Source organism: Palaemon carinicauda, chromosome 1 (genome assembly GCF_036898095.1).
Source record: "Palaemon carinicauda isolate YSFRI2023 chromosome 1, ASM3689809v2, whole genome shotgun sequence".
Taxonomy (NCBI): Eukaryota; Metazoa; Arthropoda; class Malacostraca; order Decapoda; family Palaemonidae; genus Palaemon; species Palaemon carinicauda.
In genome coordinates, this window is record NC_090725.1 from 161,570,142 (window position 1) to 161,584,832 (window position 14,691).

At 35.6% G+C, this 14,691-nt stretch overlaps 1 protein-coding gene across 2 annotated transcripts in view; it reads right to left on the bottom strand.

Moving 5' to 3' along the window:
* LOC137652787 (uncharacterized) overlaps window positions 1-14,691 on the bottom strand; it is a 397,006-nt gene that overhangs the window by 8,603 nt on the left and 373,712 nt on the right. For both annotated transcript variants that reach the window (XM_068386195.1, XM_068386201.1), the window contains exon 9: window positions 394-574. In XM_068386195.1, the coding sequence (XP_068242296.1) occupies window positions 394-574 (181 nt within the window). The remainder of the gene's footprint in view (window positions 1-393; window positions 575-14,691) is intronic.

Consider the following 14,691-nt stretch of genomic DNA (forward strand, 5'->3'; position numbering starts at 1 on the left):
CTCCACATTCTCAGGACAGGTCAGTTTTACTATGGCCATATAGGCTAATAAGTGGAGGTGGAACCGATCAAAAGACTTAAGAACATGCCAATGATGGAGAGGAGTGGGGGTGTCAGTGGATCACATGGATGGATGGGTGAGGTGGGGCTGGAGGAAGAAGATGCACGAAATAGAAATAGATGGAGAAAGTTGACATGATCGGCCGATCCTGACATACAGTGAAATCTAAAACGTCAAAAGAAGAAGATTGAGTATACATTACCTTTGTTTTTACCAGTGATAAAGGTTGAAACCTAATCAAGTTTAGAGAAGTTTTCCTATTTCTGAAAAACATTACAGTAACTCTAACATACTTTAAATATACAAATAATACTAGAAACAATTTGTGCTTACCTAAAGTAAGATGAATTTCATCATCTTGCATTGCTAAACCATCATAATAATACAGGTCAAACCTAGGAATAGAGGGTATGTCAGATGTTACTAGTGTATCCCGACTGAAGATGACACTGAAGTGGCTCTCACAGCATATAACCCATATTGGAAACTGGGGGCTCTTTAGATATGACCCAACCTGTTGAAATAGAGATTGATTAGTTTACATTAAAGCATAAAGAATGACTGGCCTGATTTATGAAGGAAATCTGGTAATTTTTTCCTTAAAGTAAGGAGATGATTTTAAAGTATGAAAAATTAATAAGAGTCATGTATAGTAATCCAAGGCCATATCATGGTTCCCCTATGTTCAAACATACATAAATATATTACTATGTACAGTAAATATATCACACACTTCTCTTTATATCTTGGGTTTCTGAGGGCAGACAAGTTTTATATTTTTCATATTTTAATAACTTTTTGTTAAGAATAGTGATTTATGGGCCTAAAAAATATAATGTAAATTAAAGTGATAATATATATGTGTATATATATATATATATATATATATATATATATATATATATATATATATATATATATATATATATATGCAGCACACTCGTATAACTTGTGATCTCATATGTTGTGTTACTCCCAAATTCTCACCCATAAAAAATTATCTTACCTGGTATCTTCTGGGTCCTGCAAGTTTTTTTTTTTTTTCCAGGCCAAATTATAATAAGCTAAGTTTTTCTCTCCTCTCTATCCCAACTTCTATTTGAATAAGTTAAATAAGCAAAATAGAATAATAAAAGTATCATTATTAAAGCATAGGGCTAAACAACTGAACGAAAAACAGCTGTTTTGTTTTGAGCAACTGATTTGGCGAACAACAGCTTTTTTTTTGTTTACATTTTAAGTTTCGCACGATGGTAAAAAAAGGCATAGCTGTTACAAATGACGTTAAGTAGAATATGACTGATATATTATTGCATTATACCTATTTCGGTTTATGAAAAGGTGAATAGAATTGCACAAAAATTACCCAAAGAATTGGAAGAGAAAGTCAATAATTTTGTAAGTTTTGTAATCAAGCACCACAAAGCTAAAGACTAAAATTATCGAGTACCGGTAATAGGGATGAAACATCTAAACTTCAGCATCCCACTAAAATTGGCAGTAAATACAATAAATGTAAGAAAAATATTGTTACTAAAAACTGAAAACATTTAAATGGTAAAATAAAAAAGATAGTTCAAGTAATAATTTTGTCTTTTAGCAAAATAAATACATATCCTTCGGTAGTTAGCCTTAATCAGTTAATTTGGAAAATATAGACAGTAATAATGATAATCTCATAAAAGTTAAAAATGGGAAAGGTGTATACTCGCTATATTTTTATTTTATATGATACTAATATGTGACTATTACATGCATTATTAGTAGATAGTTAGTGAAACATCTATTTTATCAAAATCCTGTTTGTCTTCAGTAAATGAATATATAGTTTGGTTACTGACGGTACCTGAGTGAGCAGTGCATACGTTGATGAGTGTTCAGATTTTAATTTTTTGTATTTATGTATATGTAGCTTTCAGTGTAAAAAGAGTTTTAAGAATGTATAACAGGTTTATAAGTGTTAGGAGGATTTATAAAAGCTTAAACTAATAAAATAATATGAAATTTGCTAAAAATAATGAAAATGATATACCATAGATTCATGTATTTACTTTGCAGTTTATCAGCTATAGCTGTGGTGGGGGTGTGGCTGGAACACAACACCCACGATAGCCAATGGATTACTGTACATGTTATAAAGAGACATTTTGCGCAGCCTAAGTTACAATACTGAGACAGTACAGTAACTGGAAATCAAAGGAATTAAAGGAATCAACGAAAGATGTGTTATTTATGATCTCATATCACAATCACAAGAACTAAACAGTAATTAATAATCCCATTTTGCATACAATGGGTTTATTGACAATAATGGCGTCAATATTAGTTCATACCACATCAAAGGAAATAGTTTTATAAGATAAACACGTTTTTTTTTTAAAGGAATCCACTAATCTTAAATTGCCCCGTTTGTTACCAATGAATTTCAACTGCACCAACCTATTAACATAAAGAAGCATCAGCAAATGCATCAATCTGAAATCTGTACTTTCATGGTCCCATGAAAAGACCACGTGTATCAGAAGGGACAATGGCATGATTAACAGGTTCCTATGAAAGCCATGTTTTTTTGTCGTAATAAGCTATCAATCATAAAACTCCTTACCAGCTGTTAAGGAGGGAGAACAGATTCATGCAATAGGAAATAGAATAAGAATGACGGACAAAACAGTTAAAGAAAAATCAAGATTGTGTATAGTCTTGCACTTGCACTACATATATACAACTCATTAATCTGGTTCTGAAGTAAAGAAATCAGATGTACCCTACTCTAAGCATTAGAACAGGTACACCACCCACAAGGCACAACAGTATAACTCTGGATCACATAGCCTAAATCAGTACCAAGAAAAAATACAATAGTTATGATTAAAATAAGACAAATGTTCCACACCCCCTCCCACCTTCAAAACATGATCTGTAGCAAAACTCTTACAGGATACATATCAAAAGATCAAAGATTAATGTGTAACATTACACATATTGGATAGAGAGGTATTGTAACAGTGTCAAGTGCCGTTATGAAGAACAGCAGAGACTGCAAATTTAAAATTAAAAACCAGGAAAGAGAACATGGGAAACTCTACATGAACTTTAAATGTTGGGTTAAGCTAGGTCTTTCTCAGGAGTGAAAATAAGCCCTGGAGATGAGAGTAGTACTGATGACAGGTACCTATCTGTAAGCTAGAAATGATAAAGGGGAAGTACAAGTTATTCTCAAGACCTTTGATTAATGAATTTTGGTCACATGGCCCAATGTGGAGCCGGGGAGGTAATTTAGCTTTTCGGTAAAATGGGTAAAACCACACATCTGCCCTATAGTCAAACTTAAAAGGTTGGACAGCAAGATGGATGAAGATAGAAGTATTGAAAGTAAAGAAGACTAAAATATGGATACAGCTGCAAAGTCTTCTTTGTAATGACTACAGATCCCATGACATTTATAACTGAGCTTTAACCACTGAAAAAGTAAATGAAAGCACATATTCCTTGGAAAAAGACAGAATAGGATCAACAAAAGACAGCCATAATTGACCAATAGAAAACTATTTCCTGTTATAGGGTGGAATGTTCAAAGGAACTCCCCTAGATTCCTGTCATCTACCTAGCACGTGAGATTGGTCCACACCTCCTGATTCACTGGGACAGGATGAGATAGAAGATCCTTGGCAGCTGACCAGTGCCGCTTGACACCCATGAAGTGACAACTGATGGAGACCCTCAAGTGGAACGAGGTTCACCAGAGATGACAGATGGCAAATTGCTAACTGGGGAGTTCCTGCCTGGTCCAGAATAGTTGCACTACCTCCATAAGCCTGTCGAGTTAGGAATCTGAAGGAAAGACTATCGTTGCTGCCATATCAATCTGTATGCCAAGGTTAGTAGGTTTTCTGCTTGGGCATGAAATCTGTCTTCTGCCTTATTTATCATGATCCTTATACCACAACAACTATTGAGTTGGTAGTCTAAATCCAGAAGCAAGATACAATTATGCCTCCAACAATGCCAGAATTAACCAATTGTCAAGATATCTCAACTGATGCATAGAGCTTGAATGGGCCCAAGTTGACACCATGCTGGGCACTCAAGTTAACACCAGGGGAGCAGTGGACTGTGAAGAGCACATAACCTTGAAGTGGTACACTACTTCATCAAGGACAAAGCCAAAATATTTCAAAGAAGACTGATGAATAGCTATCTGGAAGCATACATCCTTGAACTCCACCAAAGGCATAAATTCTTTGTCTCTGGAGGAAGGCAGTACATTATGGACTTTTTTTTTCATGAATATCGTTTCACATAACAAAACCAGTTCAGCAGTATATTATCAGATTTCCTCTCCCAGTTGAATTCTCAACCAGGAAGAGCCTGTTGTAGAAGCCTGGATATTGATCATCTACAACTTCCAGCATCACATCCGCCTCAGAAGACTCAAAGCTATAAAGTAGTTATGGAACTGTATCTGTAAAATTAAAAGGGGGATCCATGGTCCTGAAAGCACAGAAAGTAACTGTCTAGATTAGGACAGTCCCTACCACCACTCAGTCCCATGTTACTTCCACATTTCCTAATGCCATGACAGGTATTCTTCTGGACCCGAAAACTCGAGAGAAGGACTGCCTACTTCAGTGTCCCCTTATTACCATTACTTGACTGGGCTCAGAAACAAAGCCCAACACCCTTCATGAGGAAGAAGCTGTTGAACTTCCCTACCAAGATTGTGAAGGAGTGAAAAGGGTGGTTTCATCTAGTAAAGAACACCCGTAAGAATTGTTTGCATATGTTAAGAGTAGAAAAGCAGTTAAAAACAACATTAGCCCATTAAGAGACTCAGAGGATAATCTTATAACAAATGATTTGGAAAAAGCCAAACTGATGAATGCATATTTCATAGGCGTATTCACTAGGGAAGAATAAATGACCCTCCATGAACCAGATGTCAAATATGAAGGGCCACAACCAATAAACCGAATCACCTTTACAATGGAAGATGTCAAAAATAAAATAAAATTATGCTTGCTCCATCATGAGGCTCAATACTACACAGTTTTCAAGAAGTTTTATTCCGGCTGTTACCAAGTTTTGGAATGATCTTCCTAATTGGGTAGTTGAATCGGTAGAACGTCAAAAGTTCAAACTTGAAGCAAATGTTTTTATGTTGAACAGGCTGACATAAGTCTGTTTTTATAGTTTATATATGAAAGATCTGTTTTAATGTTGTTACTGTTATTAAAACATTTCATTTTAATTGTTCATTACTTCTCTTGGTTTATTTATTTCCTCATTTCCTTTCTTCATTGTGTTATTTTTCCTGTTGGAGCCCTTGGGCTTATAACATCTTGCTTTTCCAACTAGGGTTGTAGCTTAGCTAATAATAATAATAATAATAATAATAATAATAATAATAATAATAATAATAATAATAATAATAATAATCAATAAATCTAATACACCAGCTTCAGATGATATTCATACAAGAGAGATAATAGAACTAGAAGAAGAGATAACCCCACACTTTTACAAAATGTTCCAAAAGACAGCCAACGAAAGAAAAGCACCACAAGGAAGGAAACTAAAAGAGGGAAGCGAAAGAAGAACCTGGTAATTACAGACCTGCGTGTCCAACTTCAGTGCCTTGCAATTTCTTAATCAATTATGGTAGATTGAATAGTAGAATATATAGAGAAAAACAATCTTCTGATAGACAGCCAATATGGCTTTAGACAAAAGAGATCCTGTGGGACAATCTGTTGGAATTTTTCCACAACATGTTTACCATATGTGACAAAAGCAGGGCAATGGACTTTCAAAAGACTTTTGACAAAATCCCTCAAAAAAAAAATAATACTTAAAATTAGAACACTAGGGATCATTGATGAGTCAGCTGTATGGATTGAGGTAGACTGACAAACAGAAAACAGAGTTATAATCAATGGAGAAGCCTTAGAGTGGGCAGCTGTTGCAACTGGATTACCTGTACGATCCGTCCTTAGCCCAATACTATTTCTGATTCATACGAATGACATAGATTTAGGATTAACTAGTGGAACAGTCAAATTTGCCAACGATACTAAACTAGGCATATATACCACATCCTCCGAAGATATGGAAGCCTTAAGAGAAGATCTAATTAAGTTGGTAGATATGTCCAGAAAATGGCAAATGCCTTTCAACTGTGGGAAATGCAGTTATGCACATATGTTATAGTAATCCACAAACAGATTACTCACTGGTGAGTAATGAAATAGAGAGTGTGGACCAGCAGGAAGATCTTGGCATTATTACTAGAAAAGATTTGAAGCTCACCAAACAGAGCATAAAAGTAAAAAGAAAAGCACAGAAACTAATAGGTTACATAAAGAGACAATGCAAATACAGAAACAAAGACACTGCATTGCAGCTGTACACATCACTAGTAAGACCACATCTAGAATACAGAGTCCAATTCTGGGATTCGAGTAATCAGAAGAATATAGACAGACTGGAAGCAGTACAAGCTAGGGCCACCAAACTAGTCCCAACACTAAGACAATTTTGATATAAACGGAGAATGGAATGTTTAAACTTACTTGATCTACAAACTCGACGACTAAGGGTATAGTTAATAAGACATTCAAAATTCTTTAAGGATTAACAAATGTAGTCTACAACCTCTTCACACTTAGCACAAATCAGTCCAGAGGTAATGGATACAAACTGGAATTGAAAAGATACAAGACCTCTCAATATGGTAATTTCTTTATATTCAAAATAGAAAATACATAGAACAGACTTCTGACGGATGTAGAAAACCGTAACACGGTAAACAAAATAAAAAAATAAGTTAAACAGCATAAAAACTCTCTAAACAAACCAATTCGCTCGACCCAAGAGCAAATGGAGTCTCTAGGGATGGACTAAAAAGTCTTTTTAAGACATTCAAAATCATTATAACTATATTTACTCTACTGAATCCATGCCCTCATATAGTTAACCAGTGGTTGATCATGAACACCTACTCCAACACTGGGTACTACCTCGAACACTGGTGGTTTAAAGATCTGAGTCGGATCAGATAATAGTGGACGACATGTATATGGAATCTTACAGTTCACATCCTTCTATGGATTTCCCCTAAACTAAATACAAATAAAGCTAGTTAGTAAATTTGTATACTAAATGTTAGTTTACTTTATGTATCAACACCCAAAGCAGTCAGCTATTGGCTGAACAGAACTTGAAAACACTAATTGGCAGAAAAAAACCTTCCTCCAAACATAGAAACAAAACTTCACATAGACAAGTGAACTACTCCCACTGATGTATAATGCAATTCCAGAAGAGACTTCTCCAATAAAAAATTAGATAAATTAAAACTACAAAGTAAAACACTCAATTCATTGTGGGGATGACTCCAAATAACCATTATTATATAGTTAAGAAGTGATTGTATAATGAGAGCCTACTTCAATTAAAAAAATTGGTACCCCTCTGTTCCTTGATTTAAAGCCTTGAAGAGGAATAGAAAAATAGTGAAGAATATATCAATTTAGTTTATGTTTTAACCCTCACAAAAAGAAAGCTATTGTCTTCAAAATCTTTTGATATCAGGTTTCTTTCCTTTTATGTACTTTTCTTGCAAGAAAGATCAGCGGGAGAAGAAATTTCTTTCTGACTTGAGCTATAATTCCAGAATCATTCTCAGTAATGCATTAGTTTTCGGGACACCGTTGGTCCTCCTAGACTCTCTTGTCATTCGTAGTCAAATGGTGACTTGATAAGGAAATTTCTTTTATTGGTAGTTCAGTCTTAAACCACATTAAGAGAATCTTATAACTTTACCTGTGTTCATTTCAGGAGTGGAAAGTTCCATTCTCTTTTGGTATAGTTTATCCGAGATGTCTTTTGCCCTGTCAAGTACAAAAATGTCTTAACTAATATAAGTGGGAGAAGTAACTAGATGAATGAACCAGCTATGGCTAATGAAATCCACTGATAAGTGTCAGTCATGGCCAGGGCTGTTGACTGCATCCAAAGACAACTTTGAACATTTAGACATGGCAGAAAATGCATGACTGGGTCACACTCATCCACCATGAAGTTTCATCTGTGACTTCTGGACTGTGGTCAAGCCTTAGATCCTGACCATACTTGTCAGCTTGGTTGTGAGGAACGTTTGAGCTACTTCACAATCTTGGTAGGGAGTTCAACAGCTTCTTCCTCTTGAAGGGTGTTGGGCTTTGTTTCTGAGCCCAGTCAAGTAATGGTAATAAGGGGAAGACGTAGGGAGTTGGACACTGAAATAGGCAGTCCTTCTCTCGAGCTTTCGGGTCCAGATGAATACCTGCCATGGCATTAGGAAATGTGGAAGTAACATGGGACTGAGTGGTGGTAGGGACTGTCCTAATCTAGACAGTTACTTTCTGTTCTTTCAGGACCATGGGTCCCCCTTTTAATTTTACAGATACAGTTCCATAACTACTTTATAGGATTAGAGATAGCTTTGAGTCTTCTGAGGCGGATGTGATGCTGGAAGTTGTAGATGATCAATATCCAGGCTTCTACAGCAGGCTCTTCCTGGTTGAGAAGTCAACTGGGAGAGGAAATCTGATAATACCTCTCTTACTGCTGAACTAGTTTTGTTATGTGAAACGATATTCATGAAAAAAAAGTCCATAATGTACTGCCTTCCTCCAGAGACAAAGAATTTATGCCTTTGGTGGAGTTCAAGGATGTATGCTTCCAGATAGCTATTCATCAGTCTTCTTTGAAATATTTTGGCTTTGTCCTTGATGAAGTAGTGCACCACTTCAAGGATATGTGCTCTGCAATATCGGGAATATAAGGAGAAAAACGAGGACAGTGGTAGTGCTGGGTTGGATGGCATCAAGGAGTAATTCCAGTACTTGCTTAAGATGGAAGAAAAAAAACTGGCTTCATCAATTATTTTAATCAGGATTTTTCCTAAAGCCTTAATCAATTGAGGGAAATTAAATTAGCCTACCCGTTATTATTACCATTAATAACATTATCACTGTGATGCAAGCTAACAAACGTTCCCGTCAGCAATAGAATGTCTGTCTACTTTAAGGTTTAGACCCAAGACTTTTCAAATGAAAGGCAAGGTGGCCAACATACAAGACAGTACCCCACTCAATGGCCATGCCGGGTAGTGCTCTTGCCTTTCATTTGAAGAGTACTGGGTTCGATACCTAATGTCAAGTAAAAATTCATTAAAATTATCAAAATATACAGATTTGTGTAGACTATCCATCATTATTTCAATCCTTTTATGGTTCGTCTAGGGATAATTGATTCATCTGTTGATGGTGGATGTTACTTTTGTGTGAGTATGGACATAAAGCTGCCATTCTTATTTCGTGGTTGCCTTACTCAGGATAGTGATCATTATTTCTCAATTAAATTTGTTCGATTTGCCGTCATAGTATTTCCCATCAGATAATCTTTAATTTTTATGTCTGAAATTGATTCTAAAGGATCTTCCCATTTCTAACTAGTTTATCTACATTTCTGCTTAGCTTTTTGTGTTCGGAAATTTCACTAAGTGAGGTCTGTGAACCCATTGAATTATGTTTCATGCCTCGGCTTCTTATTGCATTGGTTGTTTCTCTGCTGAACCATTTGGACTGCGTAGTTCCATTTGGTAGAATTGTTCTATGTGGTATACTTTTAGCCCTTTTTTCTTTGTATTTTTCTACAAAGAAGTCCCGTAATGTATTTATGTTCCCTCTTCATAGTATTCTATATTTCTATTTTCTGTAACATCTTTTAAAATAAATTTCAGTAAGTTATTTGTTGGATCCTGTTTCAAATGACAGTGAGCCCAATGCATTGTAGGCTCAAGAAATTTACTGCCTTAGTAGTAAACAATTAGTAGTAACGGTGGTCTGAATATGTTTTGAACAAATAATTTTCAGTTACACACTAAGCAACAGAGGAGGTGAATAGAGATGAGTTTTACTGGTATATAATCTCCAACAATACTTATTTTGGTAAGCTCATCCTAATAACTTACTTGAGGTATGTTCTGATACTTATCGCTGTTCTCCATTGTCTCTCGATATCCCTAAGACTCCTTAACAGTTTTTGTAATGTGACAGATTATAAAGTAATTGTAAAATTAATACCTCTAATGGCAAGAAACATTTCTCATTCAGTTCCTGTTTAGTGTGGAAACCCTATCCCTCATAAAGCAATCTGTAAGACTATCCATTGACTAAGCTGGTTCTTGAATAGTCCATCCTCTTTAATGCTTTGGGAGTATAAACAACAAAGAATTTTTTCAAACACAGGGGAGTAAAATAGATTTACTTCCCATGCAGCGGCTTATATTGGACTTATTTTGGATTTTCTTATATATTCCCTAAGATGAACCTGCTGTTCTGTATAAAATGCTTTACAGTAGTTGAAAATCAGGTAAAACTTTTATATGCTCACAAATATACATTTACGTATGGTATTTTGCTTCCAATTTTGGGAATATTATTCTGTTAAGAAAGGCTTTCTTAATGAAGTAGTGAACCAATGCATGGTTGAATTAATAAAATGCCTTACCTTTATGAGTTCACAGCATGAAAGAAACTAACTTTTAGTTTGGGGTTAAATCTAGAGAGAATTAAGGAAAATGGATCTCAGAAGGGATGAAGTTAGGAATGTTACTCCAACCTTTAACTAGCCCTTAATCATTAACGAGACCAAGCCCTTAACAAGTTTTTGGGTTTAGGTATTAATGAGCTTCATCACACGATCTTGGCAACTTTAATTTTATTTGTACATTCTAAGAACATAGTCTGATGGGTTACCATCCAAAAAAATAAATTATAATCTAACTGACCCTGTTCCAAACAATAGCCTCTGTCTTCAAGTTTTGACTAGCATTTCTAATGCACCAATCAGTATGGGTTGTAATGGTGCATATCACATGAGAATCAAGATCTGCTCTTAGAGCCTCACATTTCTAACTACTTTGGAATTTTCTAATGCACAGCCCTCGCTTATCTGTATTCCAATCAGCTAAATCTAACACAGCCTTTTTCCCATTAGAATTATGAAGACCGAGTTGGTAACCTGGATCCTAATATCCCTCCACTCGCTGAAGCACGAGCTAGTAGATTACCCATTATTTCTTATATAATTGGTGTGGAATATCGAAGTGTTCCTATTAATGATGGGTTGCAATTGGGTGGCAGTGAGCATGGTTTGATTTTCCCTTATCGATGTTAAGGTACTTCTTTCCGGTGGAATTAATCACTTATCTTACATAGGTGCAAATATGCCTGCTAAATAGAGGTAAATAAATGGGAGGACAGTGTTTGACATAAATGGGATTTTTCTTGATCGTATTTTTAATTGATTTGGATATGAATGAATAAATAACAAGGTGATTACCAACCATTCTGAGAAATTGCTAAAATTGGCATCACTAATTTACCAAAAGGAATTCTGTAAGATGGATTAGGTGGAATTCACCTTTTCTGAATATCCAGGGTGGGTCCAAACAACAATTTTGGAATCTAGTATCTCTGTTTCATTAATGTTTATCGTGTAGCTAGATGACACTTGGACCAGATAATTAATTATTTCCAGCTGATACAATGTAGAATGGGAAATGAAGTTTCTTGCGGGTGACAAATACCTTCCAGGTTCACACTGCAAGTGATGGGTATATTTGATGCAATACAGTCAAGTTTCATGTGAATAATTTGACTTTTCCCAGACTTGCGCGAAATAAAGACTTTTTGGCTAATGATTTTTTTTTTTGGGGGGGGGGGCTAAATTTGTTCAACCAAGAATACCCTTTACATAGGCTACTAATGAAACTGTATCCATTTCATTTACAGTTCTAATATCCTGGGAGGAAAGGACATAAATCAAAGGTTAAAAGGAAAATGGTAAATTACTGAGGTCAATCACTTAGATTGAGCAGCTATGAATAGATGTTCCTATGTATGGGGTAGCTTACAGCCTGACCCATGAGCGCTGCCCATGATCATACTGGCTTATTGAATCCATCTTTCGTCTAATCCTCCCATGTCCAAAACCTATACCTTTGCCAAGTTTTGTAACATTTCCACAAAAAGTCCATAGCTCCTGGAGACGGAAAAGAGCTTGGATCCATCTTATGTTAAATAATGTTTTTTTTTTTTTTATACAGCTGTAATTCTTTTTATATTGAAAAATACTTTTGACTTGAACGAAGTTAAGGCGATAATCTTTTTTCATCAGTTCAAACTAAAAAGAAAGAACATCCTAGCAGTTCAGTGAAGCAGAAAGAACCAGAGTCTCCCTAACGGAGGGTATCTTCGTTCAAAGGTATTTGTTTTATCATTATTATTATTTGCTAAGCTACAACCCTAGTTGGAATAGCAGGATGCTATAAGCCCAGGGGCTCCAACAAGGAAAATAACTCAGTGAGGAAAGGAAACAAGGAAAATTAAATATTTTAAGAAGAGTAACATTAAAATAAATATCTATTACATAAACTATAACAAAACAAGAGGAAGAGAAACAAGATAGAATAGTGTGCCCGAGTGTACCCTCAAGCAAGAGAATTCTAATCCAAGACAGTGGAAGACCATGGTACAGACGCTATGGCACTACCCAAGACTAGAGAACAATGGTTTGATTTTGGAGTGTCCTTCTCCTAGAAGAGCCGCTTACCATAGCTAAAGTCTCTTCTACCCTTAGAAAGGGGAAAGTGGCCACCGAACAATTACAGTGCAGTAGTTAACCTCTCGGATGAACAAGAATTGTTTAGTAATGTCAGTGTTGTTAGGTGTTTGAGGACAGAGGAGAATATGTAAAGAATATGCCAGACTATTCAGTGTATGTGTAGGCAAAGGGAAAATAAACTGTAACCAGAGAGAAGGATCCAATGTAGCACTGTCTAGCTAGTCAAAAGACGCCATAACTCTCTAGTGGTAGTATCTCAACGGGTGGCTGGATGTTAGGAATTGGTGTTAACAGCTAAAATGTAGAGATGTTTGCAACATCTCTAGTCAATAGGTAGAGGTATTAATTAACCAGCTCCGTGTACTTTAGTAAGAGAATTGGAGGCCATGTTACAGGTCTGGTCAAATCCAGATCTGTTCAATATCACACAGTATACCAAGATTAGCTAAACAGGTGAAACTAGTTTTAGACAGGAAGAGTTTGGATTAATTTGGGGGAAAAGGTGAGGAAGACCTTGAAGTGCCCATGAATTAATTCCTTGCGTTTGAAGTCGAAGCTATCATTAAAAAAACTAAGGAGATGGAAAGCCCCTGATTACGATGGAATAACAGCTGAGATGATACTGGCTGAAAATGAAGTGACCCCTCAGAATACCCCTGTACTTACAAGATTATTTTGTAGAATGTGGTACAAAGAAGCAAAACCTGATGAATGGGAGTTAGGATGTGGAGAATTAATTTTTGTTTTATTTTTATTTTTTTTTGTTTTTTGCCAAATCCAGAGAGAGAGAGAGAGAGAGAGAGAGAGAGAGAGAGAGAGAGAGAGAGAGAGGTAGTTAGTGTATCGATTGTTTGTGGTGAGAAAGACTGTTGGTTTAAATGAGATTGTTTGTTTATGTTTTTAGTTAGGTTACGACAGTGGTGAATGTCTTGGGTGAATGCTTATTTTGATTTGACTGCAGCTTGAGGCAGTTGCGTGTGTGAATGCTGGATTTATTTCATTATTATTTTACCAGCGTGGAATTGTTTATTTATTTAAAAAAGTAAGTACAGTTTTGTTTATCTTTACTTGTCGTGATTGTGAATGATAGGAACAATTTATTATTTATCTTTGATTATAGTGCGATAGTTTAGTTAGCTAGGAGTGTTAATAAGTGTTTTTCTTTATTTTGGCAGGCCGTGATTCCTCCTTTGAAAGATTTTGTTTACTTGGATTAATTGTTGACGACCTGGCTAATAATAAGAAAGTTGATACGGCTACTCTGATTTAGATTATGTTGATGACCTGGACCGAATGATATTTCGATTGCTGTTGATGATGATGTTTATGATGACGAAGATGGCATCCAGGACCCCAATCAGGGAGGTAGTGGTGGCAAATTGCCACACAGTGTATTACTAACCACAAGGCTGTGGTTGTGCCGTAAAAGAAAGTTCGGCAGTGTCTGGATGGCTGTGTTGGTGCCATTAAAATACTGAATATCATATAAACACTTATTTGGGTGTTGGTGTGAGGTTTAATTTTAAGTTTGTTAGGTTTTTTTTTGGAGGATTTATATGAATGGTGTACGGTTAATACTGTATATATATATATATATATATATATATATATATATATATATATATATATATATATATATGTTTTGTGTTTATGTGTGGGTTGTGGTTAGTTTTAAGTTTTGTTAAGATTTATTTGATTGTGGAAAGGTTTTTTTTGTTGATTATATATTTAGTTTGTAGGAAATATAGTATTAAGGTTATGTTTTGTTTTGTTTTTTGTCCTTTTGTCGAAGAGTCTGGTTTTAGAAAACGTAAGGGGAAAGTTTGTGTTGCAGAGACAATTGTCTGGTAGAGTGATTCAGGGTGTGGGGCTTGTTGTTGCAACATCCCGCCACAAGGAGTGTTGGTGAAAATGGCAAAAAAGAGACCTGACTGATTGCAATAATTACAGGGTATTACA